Below are 17,158 nucleotides of genomic sequence, written 5' to 3'. Positions count from 1 at the left end.
TCAAAGAAATACCACAGGACAACACATGAAAATGAAACTTTAGAAATCAGTATTTTGCATGAAATCATTTTGTTGTAATGGTAATCGAAAATGGAAACATAAGTTTAATGAAAATTTTAGTAATGATAATAATACAGAAATGGAAGTAAATACGATGCTATTAATGAAAGCATTATTGATTAATATAAATGAGATGTTAATGAATATGGAAACGACATAAATTTAATAAGAAAGGAAAGAGAATACTATGAAATTGGGAGTCAGCTAGGTGTGCGATGGAAACCAAATTAAAATTGTTGTGCAATCAACACACAGGAAAATTAAAATAATGATCTCACCATGAGCGCTGAAACATTTGTATAGTCATCGGTAATAACTACATCTGGCCACGTGACTGTTGCTGTCCTTAGACCATCGTCGGTGTTCACAGTGACATCGGGACAAGTTAGGACTGGACTAACATCATCTAAGCAACAACAACAAAAAAGGAGATAATAATATCGACTTTTCTAAACTGTACTGCATAGCGCTGTTGATAGGCAGTTGAACTATGAAGCACAAGGTCCGGGGATCTTGGCAATATTTTCATCTACATCAGGAATTTTACAGCCAGGTATACATGGGCATCGAAAAAAAAAATGTATATCGTGAATGCTATGGGCGCTCATAAAAGCTCCCTGTGGGCGTCCAGAAAAAAGGCGTCGAAAAGAGTCTCGTTTCAGGTACATAGTCGAGGTATTTTAGAAAGAAGGATTGTAATTTTTTAAGCACTATTCGCCAGTAATCGCCGCTAAGGGTAGCGTTCCCTCACTCGTCACGCCTTTTGGGATTGAAATACTAATCAAACATCGTATGTTGCCCACATGGTTTCTAGTTTTGCAGGTAGTGATGCTTAACATTCTTGTATAACGATATGAAAACCAGTACATCATTTATCGCCACTATGGGCCTGCCCATGTTGCCATTAGGTAGAAATTCTAGTCGAAAAAGACACTTCGTCGGTCAATAATTATTAAATAAGCTTTAAAAAAATGGTGGAAATTCAAGAGATTTTGATTTTCCTCAGTTGAGTCATCTACAACATTATGGAGTGGGACTGAGACTGGTCATAATAAGATTTAAATGTCTTGAGTGCGCATGGACAGGTTGAATTAAGTGGCAGTATAAAGAATTTGTTTTATCAAACTTACGAAGAACTTTCACAAGAAAGGTACAGGTATCAATATTTCCGTAGGCGTCAACAGCCGTGACAGTCACAGGCGCTGACACCGACGGAGTAAATGTTGAGCCAGATAGTGGGCTTGTGGTTACGGTGACATCACCAGAGTTGTCATTTGCAAGTGGAATCGACCATGTTACATCTTGACTTGTAATATCAGGAGTCACAATAATGGTAATATTATCCGGACATTGAATCACAGGTTTCTCACTATCCTCTGCAAGAAATTCAACACGTGATTTTATATTAAAGTAAAGCCCACTTCACTAGTTTCATGGACTGATTTCAAATGATGTAACACAATGTAAGACTTTTAAAAGATGTTAATAGGCTGAAATTTATTTCCCAGTGCGTGATCCAAAGAACCAGCCGATCATATTCATACCGGATTCATGCACTATAATGAACGTAGATTTATATTCTCGATTAGGTCATTCTAAACCGTCGATTTCATCTTTTTCTTTTGCGAATATCCGCAAAGAATTATAAACGAATGATCCATGTCGGTTAGTAGGGCCTATTAGCATTTTTTTGTTGTTGAAAGATTGAACCATCAAGATAATCTCTTGAAAAGGTAATATATATTTTATTCGATACGAATACTTGCAGATAGGACTCTTTTAGTGCAAAATTGAGTCGCCAAAATTCAACCGCTAATGATTTATTTCTAAGGTGACACCTTTGACTTCATATTACAAATCTAAAAATAATCATTTTCTCCGATTAATTGAGACGAGATGTATCATGTTTAACTAACCTGTGACAGATACAGTAAAGATACAAGATGCAACATTATTGTTAACATCTGTAGCAGTGTAGGACACGACAGTGTCAGTTCCAACTGTAAATGAATCTCCTGGTTCAGGAGAAACTTGAACGGTGAAATTAGAATTGTCCGTGATATTTGGGGCTATCCAAGAAACGGTGGCCATCGACTCCCCAGCAGGTACCCAATGTGTAAAGTTGTCAGGACAACCAGTGATATTAGGTGAATCATTGTCTTTCATCACTGCAGAAAGAAAATTGTTAAGGACAAGTCCACCCCAACAGAGAGTAGATTTGAATAAAAAGAGAAAAATCCAACAAGCATAACACTGAAAATTTCATCAAAATCGGATGTAAAATAAGAAAGTTATGACATTTTAAAGTTTCGCTTAGTTTTACAAAACGGTTATGCACGTTCTGGCTGGTATGCAAATGAGGAGACTATGACGTCGTCCACTCACTATTTCTTTTGTATTTTAATATATAAAATATGAAATATTCTTATTTTATCCTCATTGTCAAGTGATACAACGATTATTTCCTCCCTGAACATGTGTAATTAGCATTGTTTAATGCTATATGGTTCAGTCAAGTTGGTCCTTATTGTCAAATCTATAAAAATGAAATACTGTATAATTCAAACAATAAAAAACAAAAGAAATAGTGAGTGATGGACATCATCGACAGACTCACCTAGTTGTGCATATCACTGTTTTTGTGAAAAATAAGCGAAACTTTAAAATGTCATAACTTTCTTATTTTACATCAAATTTTGATTAAATTTTCATTTTCTCTATTTATTCACGTCAGCATTTTCCTTGGGTGGACTTGACCTTTATTAAGCCAATCACTCAGATTATATTACGTTAAAACTAATATTATTTTTGTTTGTTTATATGGAATCATTCCGTATATATACATTCTAGAGCATCAATTAAAATGGCAACGTAACTTGGTAGATATATATCTTACGGAGATTGGGGATAGCGGAGTCACTACCACTGGCTATATCCTAGATCTCTGTCTTGAAATACAAGATGAATGACATTGAGGTCTTTCGTGTTTGGTCATAGATTTCTGACAAATCATCTATCAAAAATTGTGCGAACGGCGTGGCAATAATTATATCTACATTGACTTTTCCCGAGAAGAGATTTGGCTTGTGTTTCCATAAATATAGTTCAAGATGCACACAACTTTACGTAAGAAATAATGATAACATATTCTCGTTTGCTAAATCAGATCTTGAATCATAACATAGGACCGATTTTCTTATACAAACTTATAAAAAAAACTCACAAATGATATTTTCTGGACTGGTGTAAATCCACCCCGACAAATTGTTTATTTGTATAATTTCATCAAAATTGGATGCAAAACAAGAGTTATTTTCCCCATTTTCACGGTCATTCAGAGCACAATGACATGCATTTGGAAGAGTTGATGACGTCACTTACTATTTCGTCCTTGTTTCATTGTGTGAATTTTACAATATTTCAATTTGTGCAGATTTGATAATAAGGGGACTCTTCATCAAATCACAATAGGTTACAATGAAATGCCAAATGTCCAGGGAGGAATCATTTGTAATTACAATAATTTTTTAGTATTTCATATTTCATGATTATGAAAGAAATAGTGAGTGGCTGACGTCATCAGTCCCCCATTTACACACCAAACTAAGTGCATATAGCTTTTCTGTGAAGCGAGACTATAATATATCATACCATTTTTTTACCTTCCCATGGATCTAGAAACAAAAGACTAAAACTACTGATTCAATTCTAGAAGGAAAAAAATTCAATCAATTGGAAGAAATAGAAATTGCAGTAGAATACAATATAAGAATATAGTAAATCCTAATATTTGACCATCTTCCATCCTCTAATATTGATTATTAAAAGGCCTATTAGTTTAATTCCAAAATGACACGTATGATAAAAATCACAGTAAAATGTCAGGCGAGTCTCATTTTTACATGGTGGTTATTTTGAAGTGTAGAGTCAAAGGGAAATAATTTTGGACCTTTTAATGAGTTAATCAGAAGTAAGTCCAACAACAGATTTCAATTTGAAATATTATGAGTCAATCAAACCCTTCTTTACAGAAAATTAAGCAAGCTATGAAAGGTCAGAATTATTGGGTCAAGTGTCGCGTCACGAGATTAACATTAAAAAGGGGTGAATTATCTTGAGCAAGGGTGTATGCCATTTTCTTTTTCAAGAACCTTCGAGCTTAATTAATAAGCTGATTGAAATATTCATGAAAATTAAAACTGAAAAATCTATTTTCTTCTATTGATGAATCTTATATAATTGACATTTGGAATAAAAAAGGAAATGAATGGCTCTATACTTTATTTGCATCCTCTATGAAATACTTACAGTTTATAGTCACGTTAAACATACAGTACGCTGCATTGAAGTTGCCATCCATGGCAGAATAGAAGACCTCGGTTGAACCAACAGGGAATTTTGATCCAGATTGCTTAGACTGTTGGATGAAGAGTTCGGTACCACTAACGGCATCGTTGAAGACGGGCTCATCCCAAGTTACCGAAACCTCTACTGTTCCAGCAGGCTCAGTCTTACTTATATCTTCAGGACAAGATACAATATCTGGTGGTGATCCATCAGGGGTGACTGATCAACAAAAGCAGAAAAAAAAGTTTTGTAGAGAATTATGTTTATGTTTCTTTTCATGGTTACTCCCGTCTTGTGGTATGATAACAATGACGAGGACCACGAAGAAACGATCAACAGCAATAATGATAATAATGATGATAACAATGATGATGTTAATAACAATGACAACAACAATAATGATGATAAAAATAATGATAATAATAATGATAACAGTGATGATAATAATAATGCGATAATAATGATAATGATAACAAGAATGATAATGATGATTATTTTGACGATAATAATAACAAGAAGAAGAAGAAGAAGAAGAAGAAGAAAAAAAAAAAAAAAAAAGAAGAAGAAGAAGATGATGAAGAAGAAGAAAAAGACGAAGAAGAAAGGGGAGAAGAAGAGAAGTTATTGAAATTTGAAAGAGCACTTTCAGACATATCATCACACAAGAAACAAGTGCAAATAAACAATACGGATAAAATTTGGCAAGCTAAAGATAGTGCTAAACTCCTAATTGTAAATGCTTCTGAATGTTTATATTTCTAATATTGTTCGGAAACCTGTTCCGTTTAATTTGAATTACATGTCAGAGCCTGCCATTAGTTTGGATAAATTCCCCTAAAATGTCACTATCCCATTTCATTACCAGGGACCCATAACACAAAGGTTAACGATTGATTATACGCTTGATTTTCATGATTGATTGTACATTGTAGTCAATGGAATCAAACGTAGAAAAATGTTCTACGATCATTGCTAAGTTTTGTGTTACGGGCCACATATGATATTAACCTTATCCAGCCCGAGGGAGGGGGGGGGGGGGTGGGGGTGGGGGGGGGGGAGACAGTCTCCCTCTATGTTTTATTTAATGATAAACTTGTAACACGAAATGATCGCACCGCGACGTTTCATGACATTTTACCATCAAGTCTGGCGCAACTTAAGACCAAATCGGCGACGCGGGGGTACGCGGTTCTGAAGTTAAGTGTCATTTTGTAAGTGCATGTCAGACCCAAAATTAATCAAAAACGTGATTTCATGAACAAATCAAATATGTATCATTATTTTACTGAATAAAAACAATAGATTTCATGTAATTTATGACTGAACTAGTTTCCATCGAAAAAACAAAGAAATACATAAGAAATTTTTAATAACAATAGAAAACATAACAAAAAAATGACATGCCATTATTAAAACATACATTTGATAATTATCTTAAGAAGATTGCCCAAACAAAAGTCTAGAAGCTTTTGGGCTTTGTTTCAAGATTTGCAACCAAATTATTATTTTATGCATTTATTAGCGTAATTAATAAATTTGAATAATGTTGGTACAATTGACAATTTAATTGTGGATATTATGTCATGGGTGACATGCGTGCCAATTTTCGTCGCGAACGGCCGAGATCTGGGGAGGAGGGGAGGGGGGGGGGCTGTTTTATGCCCCCACCCCCGGCTATGCAATTTCAAAATAGCACGGGCTATGTAGGGTTAAAGCATGTACCAGAAAATGGTTTTGGCGTGGAGGATAAAAACGACAAATGTTTTTAATTTGATATATTTACTGATTTTACATGAGAATTTAATTCGATAATATTCCTGATCAAAATAGAATATCTACGATTTTTTTTTACTTATATGAAACACTTTCTCAAGCATGACATTGGCTGAAAATTTAAGGATATAACCTTTGTATTAACCAATCACTAAATATATAAAGCAAGTGTTAAAACGGTTTTGAAATGAAAATAATAAAACAAAATATTATCAAGAGGATGCTACATTTGGATTTAAATACTTACCACCGGAAAATGTCATGTTGAAATTCCAATGGGTAAAAATAGTAGTAAATACTACTAAGCTTTTGTAATAGTGTAATATTCAATGACAGTCAGGTATAGTTATAGTTGCCCCTTTACCAACGCTAAAGACAGACTTTAAGGTTATGGTCCGATTTGAATAATGAATGGCTCGGCAAATCAGAATCAGTCGAGTGGTAGAAAATCGTGATTTCCCCTTTTTCTGTCGTGGTGTTTTACGCATATTACGAGCAAAAATATAATTCATTAACAATTTGACATGCGCCAATGTGTTTGTTGTTTAATAATCGTGTTGTAAATTATGTGATATCGATACTTAATTGTGATCGGCCTCTTGGCCGCGACGATCTCAATAAACCACACGTAACCTTGTACTCCGCTTGATTGTTGCCTTTAATTCATTATTATTGTCTTGGCGTGGTGGCAGCGGTGGGATCTGAGCAAGCCAGTCCCTTAAATGGTCCAATAAACCTAATCCAGACTCTAGGTAACTTAACCCCATTACTAGGGATCAGGCGTTCCGTGTTCTATCGGTGATAGGTCTAGGTTTCTTAAATATTTTTAGTGTGTGTTGTAGTCCCATCAATTGGTATATAAGTTGTACAGTAACAATTGCATGAAGATACATAGGTACGCCGTATCGGCCGCGGCCAAGAGCACCGGCCCTCGCGAAGGGATCCGGTTAGTGCAGAGCCGCTACAGTGCTCTGGTAGTTATGACTCGAGAAAGAAGTAAACTCCTTATTTTTATGCATATGTAAGACATGATGAAAGAAGAGTGAAGGTAGAGGTGAGGAGTGGTAATCAGGTTAATATGACCAGTGAGGAGATTGCAGATGATTTGGAGCTGGAGATAGTGATTGATGATTATGCTTTATATGATTTGTATGATTATGGTATTGATGCTGCCTTCGAATACAATGTTATTGCTTACACAGAGTTCAGCCTCTTTACCAAAGAGGGTGTTGAGATGGAGTTTCTCGGAGTGGTTGTAAGTGACAAAGATGTCGGTGTTGTTGCTGGTGCACCGTATATGGAATGTAATGATATAATGGTGCGACCATCCAGACATGAAGTTATCTTCCATGGTGATTCATTCTTTGTATATGACCCTGAGATTGTTGACTCTAGTTCACTGGTGTGTGAGGAAAATCTGTTGGCAGTTCAGCCAGCCCATGCTGGTGGGTCTGGTGATGTTGAACAACGGCATGTAATGTCCAGGCCGACACCCATTGCCATTGTTACGGAACAACGATCTTGTGTACCCATTTGTGGGACTCAGCCTCGTCCTGAAGAGTGCGAGCCGTGCTCTTCAGATCTTGTATCCAAGAATGAATATGAGTTGAATGTTGATGTTTCCCATGATAATGTGTCTGCTTGGGATGACAACTTGCATTGGCAGTCTAATTCTCCTTCAAGTGTCACTGTTAGTGATAGTGCGAACGCGCTTTGCTCGAAAGAAAACACATCCAAGTCTTTAGATGTAGAACTAGATTCTTCTGATCAATGCCGCTCATTCGATATCTCGGACAAACGCCACACATCCCAATTGCTGGACAAATCGTTTACGGTTGAGTTGTCTAACGATCTCATCCTGCTCGATACGACGACCGGTTCGCATGACACACCACACATGCAACAATCGGTTGACAAGTTGCTATTGCCCGAGTCGTCTAACAAATGTTACTCCGTTGATCCGACGTCCGAGTCGCATGATACACTGCGCATGCAACGATCGGTTGACAAGTTGCTATTTCCCGAGTCGTCTGTCAAACGTTGCTCGCCAGAGTTGTCGTCAGAGTCGTCTGACACACGTTGCTCTCTCTATTCGTTGTCCAATTCGATATACCGTTCGATGACCGATTCGTGTTACACAATGCGTATGCAACATCCTGTCGACAAGTTGATGTTGCTTGAGTCACCTGACGAATGTTGCTCACTTGATTCAGTGTCCGATTCAGTATCCAATTCCACATGCGATTCAATGTCAGATTCGCCCGACACACTGCGCATGCCTGAACCGACCGTCAATATGAATCCACCTACCCCAATCGGTAACTTGGGTAGCTCACTCAGTTCTCACAGAAGTTCGAGCTCAGTCAGTTTCTTTGATGATACACAGTTGTTAGATAGTAGGCCAAGAATTGACAACTACTTCAGTCAGTTGGAAACCTCCACACAACACACCCAAATAGTGTCATACAAGTACAACACCCAATGACATTAAACAATCTCTCATGTCCACACAGGTATCTACATTACAGTCACCTACCAACACTCATCCTCAAGCCATTGACGGCTCATCACCAACCAACATTCATCCACAGGCCATTAACAGCTCTACGTCTCAGGTACATCTAGCTATTGAGATGATCCCCATCCTATCTCTTGGCCACCCACCAGCTACCAAAGATGATATTGACCCCCAGATGATCGATATTTATTTTGATGGACTTGGACCTCAACCAGCCATAGCTTGTGGTGCCCATGACCACAGTAACCCCCCAGACGCAGCTTCCGGTGCCCATGAGTCCAGCCCCCATATCGCAGCCACTGGTTCCAATGACCCCTCTCCGATGACAGCCTACAGCCCACTTGATCCCTATACTGAAGATGGCGTTTCACAGCTGACTCCTATTCCACATGCCGCTCGTTTTGGCCCCCCTCCGACTAACTGTTCAACTGTCCCCCGGACATTGATGTGAGCTATCATAGGCCCGTTTCCCAGTCCCACAGAGATGATAGTGCCCCTCCCTTTGCATGCCCTGATCATCCCCAGTTTGTAGACTCCCACTGTCGTGCAGCAATCCCTTACCCAACCAGGGGAGCGTTTCATGAAAGGATTTAATCCGACAAGTCTTGTTTTATCCGACAATTACCATAGCAACAGTACCTCTCGGCCAATCAGAATCGGGGAAAGTTGTCAGATCTGACAACTTGTCGGACATAAATGTTGATGAAACGCCCCCCAGGTTTGCCCACCTTCCTGAGGCTGTGAGTTACATCTCCCAGATTTTGACACACCCTAGCATAGCGCTGAGTCTTCCCCCAAATGTAATCTTGTTTTTAGTTGGGGTACTCTGGACTGTACACCTGACTCTCAGCACCCCCCATGCTATCTACCTCCCTATAGTTTGTAGCCCATAAGCCCACATTGCTTGTGTATTGACTTTTTATGCACCACTTTTTGCAGGATTGTCAGGATTGTTTTATTTTTATATGATTGTATTTTAGGTATACCTTATGTTTTTTTTAACACAGGTTTATCTGCTTGCAGTACCTAGCTGTGTGTACATTTGTTCGAAGGTTTTTTTTTAACTTGACATTTTTTGTTGTTTCGGGGTTAGGCATTGGACATAGAAATTTGGTTTTTATACACTGTTTGTTTTTATGGAACATGTTTTATCCCGTGTATTGTAATGAGGCTATCTGTGTTATGGTTGTGACATATTACATGATGAATGATGTTTGTTTTTATGATTATGATATTGATTATTGTTTGAAGGACTGCTTACATAGCTGCATCAGATGACTGCGGTGTGTGTTGAATTTGATTGCTTATTTCCATACATGATCATGGTTCCTTTTCTACTAAGCTACTTGTATGGAATGTGTTTTTATGCCTAATTTCTTTTAAATAATGCTCAATGTGTATGGTTTATCTAGCTGTTGACAAACTATTAGATATTATAATTGTTTAGATGCCATTTTACCTATTTGCTTGATTTTTTTTTAGACATAGGAAGAGTTATGACCTGTGATTGTTACTTTGCTTACCACACGTTTTATTAATGTTCCTTTTTTGGGGTGATGTTCCTTACAGGTTTAGTGATTTTTGCTGCTGATTTTACCTAGATTTATATATGTCTCCCTTTTTAATGCTACAGTGAAGTAGTGAAGCTGCTTTTGTATTTGATATTAGTTTCAATACTCAGCTTACCCTGTTTTGTTGAAGGGCTAGGAATTTTTGTTGAGAGAATATTTGCTTTTTAGCATTTTTGTTGTTTTGTGGGAAAAGGTGAATGAGCATAGGAATGTACAATTTACTGATGATTTATTTTGTACCGTATATTTACAGACTTGAGACACTTGAATGTGTGGAGTTTAATGTGGTTGTTAGGTTTTGGTACTGGAAGACATTGCTAGTGATTTATGTGTTTCTTTAGCAAGTTTCCATGATTGATAATAGTGTTGATATAATTAATGTTCTTTTAAAGTAATGTGTATTTGATATTGTGATGTAACTCTCAATGGCTGATGAGAGTGATAGAAGTGATGATGATGATATATGTAGGTTTAAAGTATTTGATGTGTCGATGATTGATGATAAGACTGATACAAATGACGATTATACAATGTATACTATAATGGATGCATTTAACTGCTTCAGATGTTATACGGTGCATTTGCCCATTAAGTTTTTGCAATGCCCTTTATAAATAGTGATAAGATTGTGTTGAATGAGGCCTACATATATGTAAATGATGCCACTGGCATATTTCCCGTGTTTGAAGATGTTAATAAGCATTTTTTTCATTTTTGTTTACTTTACATATCATCGTTTAGGAAATGATAGTGTTTTATAGGTTGATTTTAAGAGACAGTTGAAAAGTATAATTTACAATGCATTTGATTCTAGGAAGGAGAGAAGAAAATAGGTCACGCCAATGTGTTTGTTGTTTAATAATCGGGTTGTAAATTATGTGATATCGATACTTAATTGTGATCGGCCTCTTGGCCGCGACGATCTCAATAAACCACACGTAACCTTGTACTCCGCTTGATTGTTGCCTTTAATTCATTATTATTGTCTTGGCGATGAGTGTGTTCAAAATGGTAAAATATGGGACAAACGGCGTCCTGGACAGAATGATACCGGACGCGGGACAAATTGATGATATACGGGACTGTCCCTTGAAATTCGGGAAGTCTGGTCACCCTGATCAGAACCCTAAAGCAAATACTAGACCATCTGATCTATGTTTTTCCTAAACCATGATGTGACCCAAAATTGCATTGCATTCAAGTACCCATTTGTTTAATACCAAAGTACTTCCTATATTTTTGTATGCTACAGACGACTGGCTCTTCTGTTTAAGCAACAAAATCGCATTGAGAAGGATTAAGAACGGAAGGGAAGGGGATGTGCCCCCTCGACTTTCGAAATGTGTTAGACAGCCTCGGGAGACGGTTGTCTGGTCCCCTTAAGAGAAACAAAAAAATCTTATGAAATCGCAGCACATGCCCATATCTTTACATTATTTGTAGAATGTCATGAAATGGGCAAAAGTGAACGATAATGGAAATGATGAGAATAATGATGAAAACAATAAAATGATGATGATGATGATGACGACGATGATGATGACGACGATGATGATAACAAAGATGCCAATGCACAGTTTAGTATTTTGGTATAGAGATGCAATATATTTGCAATATATAAATTTAGTATTATTACAATTCATTGTTATTAATACTAACACTGATAATGATATTTTTTTTAACTGTTTAAAGTTAACAATAACAATTATATTGGTAAAGACTAAAGTTTGTTTCACATTAGAAATGAATAAACTGAACACTTCATTAAGTGTTGAGTAGGACGATTGGCCCTACAAAAAGTTCTCGTAAAAAATAGAATACTGACTTGAACAAAAACTTTTTAAGAACATACTTATGATTCTAATGGTGAAAAAGCATTTGGAGCTCCTGCCAGCATCATCTATGGACTTGTAGATGACTTTGGTGGTGCCTTCGTTGAACAAATGATTAGGATCATAGTCGCTTGTAGTTGTAATGGATCCTTGTCCTGTCACAGAAGGTATAGACCATGTTGCTGCATAAGGTACCTGAGACGGTGCGACGTTGTGTGTCTGATTCCCAGGACAATCCGTTGTTTCAGGTGAGCCGTCAGCTAATCACATCAATGATAGTGAATAACAGTAAAACAAATAAACCAAAGTCTTTATCAGATGGAGATTGCAGGATTGTATAAATGATAGTGGAGAAGCGGGGGGGGGGGGGGGGGGCTGTGGTAAGACTAAGGAGAATGTTCCAAGACTGGGCGTTGTGGCGTGCGCCTGTAATCCAAGCTATGTGGGGAAGTTACAAATTGATGCAGAGGTTCGAGCCCTGGTCATGTCTTTCGGATGGTGACATTAAAGGTCGGTCCCAGACGTAAATAATCATATCTGATTGATACACGTCAGACAAAACTCAAATACACACACATACAAGACCATTGTGTTAGCGATGGATGGGCGATTGACATGGGAGATTGACTTGATCACTCAGGTGGATTTTCCACACAACCCGCTACAAAGGACACTGCTCCCGAATGAGTTATGTTTCAATCATTTATCAAGTATTCAAGCGATCTCTTATACCCCCGGGATATCATAATATTATTTCTCTGAATTATCCCAAATTTAATTTACATTTGTTCTCCACAGATGTACTTTATAAACGTTATTGCATATATTTGGATCTTATGAGTACTGTAGAGAAAGATTTCGATCAATGATTAAGACTGGGGTTGGGTTGGGATATTTTAGCATTAAATTCGACTTATATCACGATTGAAACAAGTACACATTATGATATTCAAAATTTATTGTTATGCTCAAAATAAAAAGAGTAACCGATAGTAATGATATTTGGGCGAAACCTTAGCAATGCTATGTTTGACGGAGGTCATACTGCGTGCGATTAGGAAATTAATACCTCAGTCACATTCAGGGGCCGCGGAAGAGGGGGAGGGGGCTCCAACCCCACCCCCCACTTTTTTCCAAAACTGTATGCAAAAACGTAAAATGACCAAATGATTGTGATTTTTTGCATGGTCAGCCCCTCCCCACTTCTGGCTCAGCCCCCCCCCCCACTTTGAAAACTGTTCCGAGGCCCCTGGGCTCTACGGCGGCAGTACGGTGTGTAAAAATACATGTTTTATTCATTCTTATTTAAACCACCTATACGTAGCTGATACAAAAATGTCAAAACGGTTTTTTTCGACTCGGCGTACGGCCGCTGTAGAGAAAATGTGACTGGGGCATAAATGGTACTTTAAGTAAAAATCCTTAATAGTTGGACTTACAAGTAACTTTGACTATAAAGGTCTCCGTAGATGTTAGCATCGCATTATCGGTGGCTGTAACAGTCACTGTCGTTTCGCCAAGAGGAAAATACGACCCAAGGCTGGGTGAATATGTCAGAGTTACAAATCCTGAGTTGTCACTAGCAGTTAATATCCAATTTGGTGTTTCGGAATTGTTAAACGGCAAAACAGTCAGATTGTCTGAAAAGGTTGGTGGTGTCAAATCCTCTACAATGAAACAAAATAAAATACAGCTAATGATGGAAGGAAACTTTATTAATTTGGTGTGCTCAATGACCATGAGTTTGTAAACGGAATTTAAAGTCATATCGAGCGTTTCATTTTTGAAACATCTTTTTGTTATCTTGATTATGAAACCTAAATATCTGAAAGGCCAGTAGGAGCATCACTTTAAAATGACATTGTTCAATTCAGGCAGACGTAATATGTTTCTTTGTAAATATAAACCTTATTTAAACTATAAGAAATATTCTCAATAACTTACCAACTACAGTTACAGTGAATGAACAGTTGATGTTTGGGTAATCTGTGAGATATGCAGTGACGATATGGTCTCCGAGAGAGAACGAAGTGCCATTCTCTGGAGAGTACAAGATTGGGTAGTCATCACTGTGTTGTGAAGTGGCAGATGCCCATGTTGCATTACCTGATGATACTCCGGGGTCACTCTCTACTATGATATTCGCAGGACATTCAGGTGGTGTAAGTTCTGTTGTAGTGAATTGAATTGAATGTATTTTTAAACTTCACAAGATAACAAAATAATACATTTGATTACATTAAATGAGAAATAATATTTTATTGAATAAAACAAATGCTTTTAGTCAATTTAATGAAAGGCTATCCTTAGCCAGCTATTTAAGCTCGTGCCAGGCAACTGGTACACCATCATCTCTGACACAAAAACGATCAACTTTTTATACATTTGCTCTTATCCCACAATCTGACAACAGGTCTTTACTATTTAGTTGGTTATAATACACAAGCAAGTGTATTGTAATCTTGGTTGATTTTTTGTTTGAAACCACACACTTTTATCCATTTTGTCATTATTTGTTAACAGATACACATGAAAACCCCTACAAATTACAATTATGTTCTGGAGGTAGACACAAACAATATCTTGCTTTCTAAATCATTTAGGGTAACTTGGGACACTTGGTGCAACTTCACACCCTACATGACTACATTTTGTGTGTATCTGGAAAAGTAATATTTTTCTGTCATCATCTATTGATAACGTATTTAAAATAAATATCATGTTTATTCAAATGAAGTGGTTGAGTCTTATCTGTCAAGTTCTTTTTTGCTGACCAAATTTTGTAACAAGGAAATGTATAACAAATATGGAGAAATGCAATTTCCTTTTTTAAGCCATCAAAATAATGTAAAATGTTGAATTACAAACGGCCCAAAAGTTTCGTTCAATATTGTCTAACTTAGTATTGATCTTAGCGTATATTTACAAGAAAATTGGTTGCAAGCCTTATTTTTTATAGAGCTAATGCTTTTGAGATAATATCCAACATTGATATTAGATATTTTATAGATGCGATGTGGCTTAGGGGTGTCTCCACACTTTGACAGTTTGAATCACAATTAGGCAATGGGTTCAATTCCCCGCCGGAGCACTATTGTCCTTAGGCAAGAAGCGAATAAAATTAATATTTGCTACACTTGACCCAGTTGAGGTAAATAGGTAGGCCTTACTACACTGTAAACGCTGTTTGAAATTTCATTTAGGCCCGTCTCTCTCACAACTATTATTTAAAACTTCTTCTAAAAGTTGTTTTAAAAGTTTAAACAGTAATTGTTAATTTTTTAAACATTGTTATATTGACCGGCTATGACATTTTATACAGAGTTTTTACAGTGTAGCAAAAATTAATTCAATGAAATAATTGCGCATTGTATAAAGACTTATATACAGGACTTATGCCAGAGTAAAAATAACCAAAGTCGTTTGGAATTGCATAGAGAAATAACATGATAACATGGTTCGCTATACAAGACCTAATTATTTTTGTTATATTATTGTGAGATTTTAACATGTTTTAATAGTTTATTCCCACTTCTCATTGACGGTCCCTCTTCACACCTATTACAATCCCAACTTATCCGCACATTGCTCCAAGTCGCTAAATAAACCTTTTTTTCATGATACTGTAATAACTAAAATACCAAATTTCGTCACTTATCATATTTTGTAGCATATTGTTTTTATTTATAATACAAGAATTAATTAGCTATGAAAGGGATGAAAAAAAAATAACAAGAACATGAATTTCTTCCACTTCAGTCTGCTATCATTATCATTTAACACAAAAGTTTAATATTATCATTTACTAAAAATAGAACAGCGAAATCTGTTTTTATCTACTTTTTAACAAGTTATTCCCGTTGACAGAGTTAACGCGATTATAAAAAAAAATTTGTCAGGTCATTATGCCCACAAAAATAGTAGGATTTATGCTTGCAAGAAAAGTCACATGGCCCATTTTTATGTCAGTATGTCAATTAAACTGAGTTCGCGCTAAGCGCTCGGATTATCGATTTCTACAAGTATTTAATCGTGTACGTAATAATAAAGTTTAAAAAATGATTCAACACCTCCATTCTTTAACCAACCCGCTATACTTGCGCAGCCTCACGGGGGAAAGGTGGATATCCCCACCCCCTTTGTCGGACAATGCTCGATCCAGCTGTTTTACATAATAATATGTCTATGTCTAAGGTCTATCCTATGAAAATGTTACGCAGATATGCAACTGCATGGCTGCATCCAGCATTGGTGTGGGAAGAGGTTAGTGTGAATACCTACATTATTTTGCAGAAAAATGTTATCAAATTCACCGAAATTTGTGCATGAAAACTTCCATTTTATTAATTGAATACATCTTACCATATGATGAGCTCGTTTCCTTCGCTCACTCAATTTCTAAATTATTTTAAAGATATGGAACCCTATACGGCCCATTTTGCCTTAAAATTGGGCATGAGCCCACGGAGATGCTTGCCCCCCCCCCACCCATCCTCTAGCATTGCTTCCGGAGCGTCCACTAACAAGAGCTTTGGATTATCAAAATTTGATAAACAAAGGAAAGTCCTATTTAATTATAGGCCCTACAGGACTTTCCTTTGTTTATGCGTAGGCGCGGAGGGAGCGTGATACTTACCAATTATAATTATATCAAAAGTACAATTCATGTTTATTCCGTCGTGACCACTAAAATAGTCAACATTTACTGTTGTATTCTCGCTGAATGTTGAATTTGTAGGCGGATCGGCAGACAAGATGCTATCGTTTCCCAACAACGTGAATACGTAGTCTACAATTGGCGGCATAGAAGGATCGATGTAGACAGTCATACTCGAAGATAGACATGGCGGGTCATCTGTATATTCAGTAGAATAAAGAGAAAATTAATTTAATGGGTTGCAGGGTTACATGGAATCTGGACATACCTCTATTAGAAGGTTAATTGTCCCCTTACACAAGGATTGAAAGTTCAAGTGCTAAGTAACTTGGCAGCACTATCTACAATGTTTTTTTGTTTTTTTTAAACAAACAAGTGCACACCTAGTTACCAATAATGC

The 17,158-nt window shown here is 36.9% G+C and overlaps 1 protein-coding gene across 1 annotated transcript in view; it reads right to left on the bottom strand.

The window, feature by feature from the left end:
• Window positions 1–16,958, bottom strand: part of LOC129264266 (hyalin-like) — a 35,383-nt gene extending 18,425 nt beyond the window's left edge. The window contains exons 1-8 of the mRNA XM_054902117.2: window positions 16,738–16,958; window positions 14,046–14,270; window positions 13,541–13,768; window positions 12,122–12,361; window positions 4,369–4,626; window positions 1,977–2,228; window positions 1,191–1,436; window positions 339–466 (exon numbers count right to left, since the gene is read on the bottom strand). Of these exons, the coding sequence (XP_054758092.2) occupies window positions 339–466; window positions 1,191–1,436; window positions 1,977–2,228; window positions 4,369–4,626; window positions 12,122–12,361; window positions 13,541–13,768; window positions 14,046–14,270; window positions 16,738–16,930 (1,770 nt within the window). The 5' untranslated portion in view covers window positions 16,931–16,958. The remainder of the gene's footprint in view (window positions 1–338; window positions 467–1,190; window positions 1,437–1,976; window positions 2,229–4,368; window positions 4,627–12,121; window positions 12,362–13,540; window positions 13,769–14,045; window positions 14,271–16,737) is intronic.
• Between the last annotated feature and the right edge of the window lie 200 nt (window positions 16,959–17,158).

The sequence above is a fragment of the Lytechinus pictus genome, chromosome 1, assembly GCF_037042905.1.
Source record: "Lytechinus pictus isolate F3 Inbred chromosome 1, Lp3.0, whole genome shotgun sequence".
Taxonomy (NCBI): domain Eukaryota; kingdom Metazoa; phylum Echinodermata; class Echinoidea; order Temnopleuroida; family Toxopneustidae; genus Lytechinus; species Lytechinus pictus.
The sequence above is the reverse complement of the archived record's forward strand: the minus strand, read 5'-3'. Positions and strand labels throughout refer to the sequence as shown.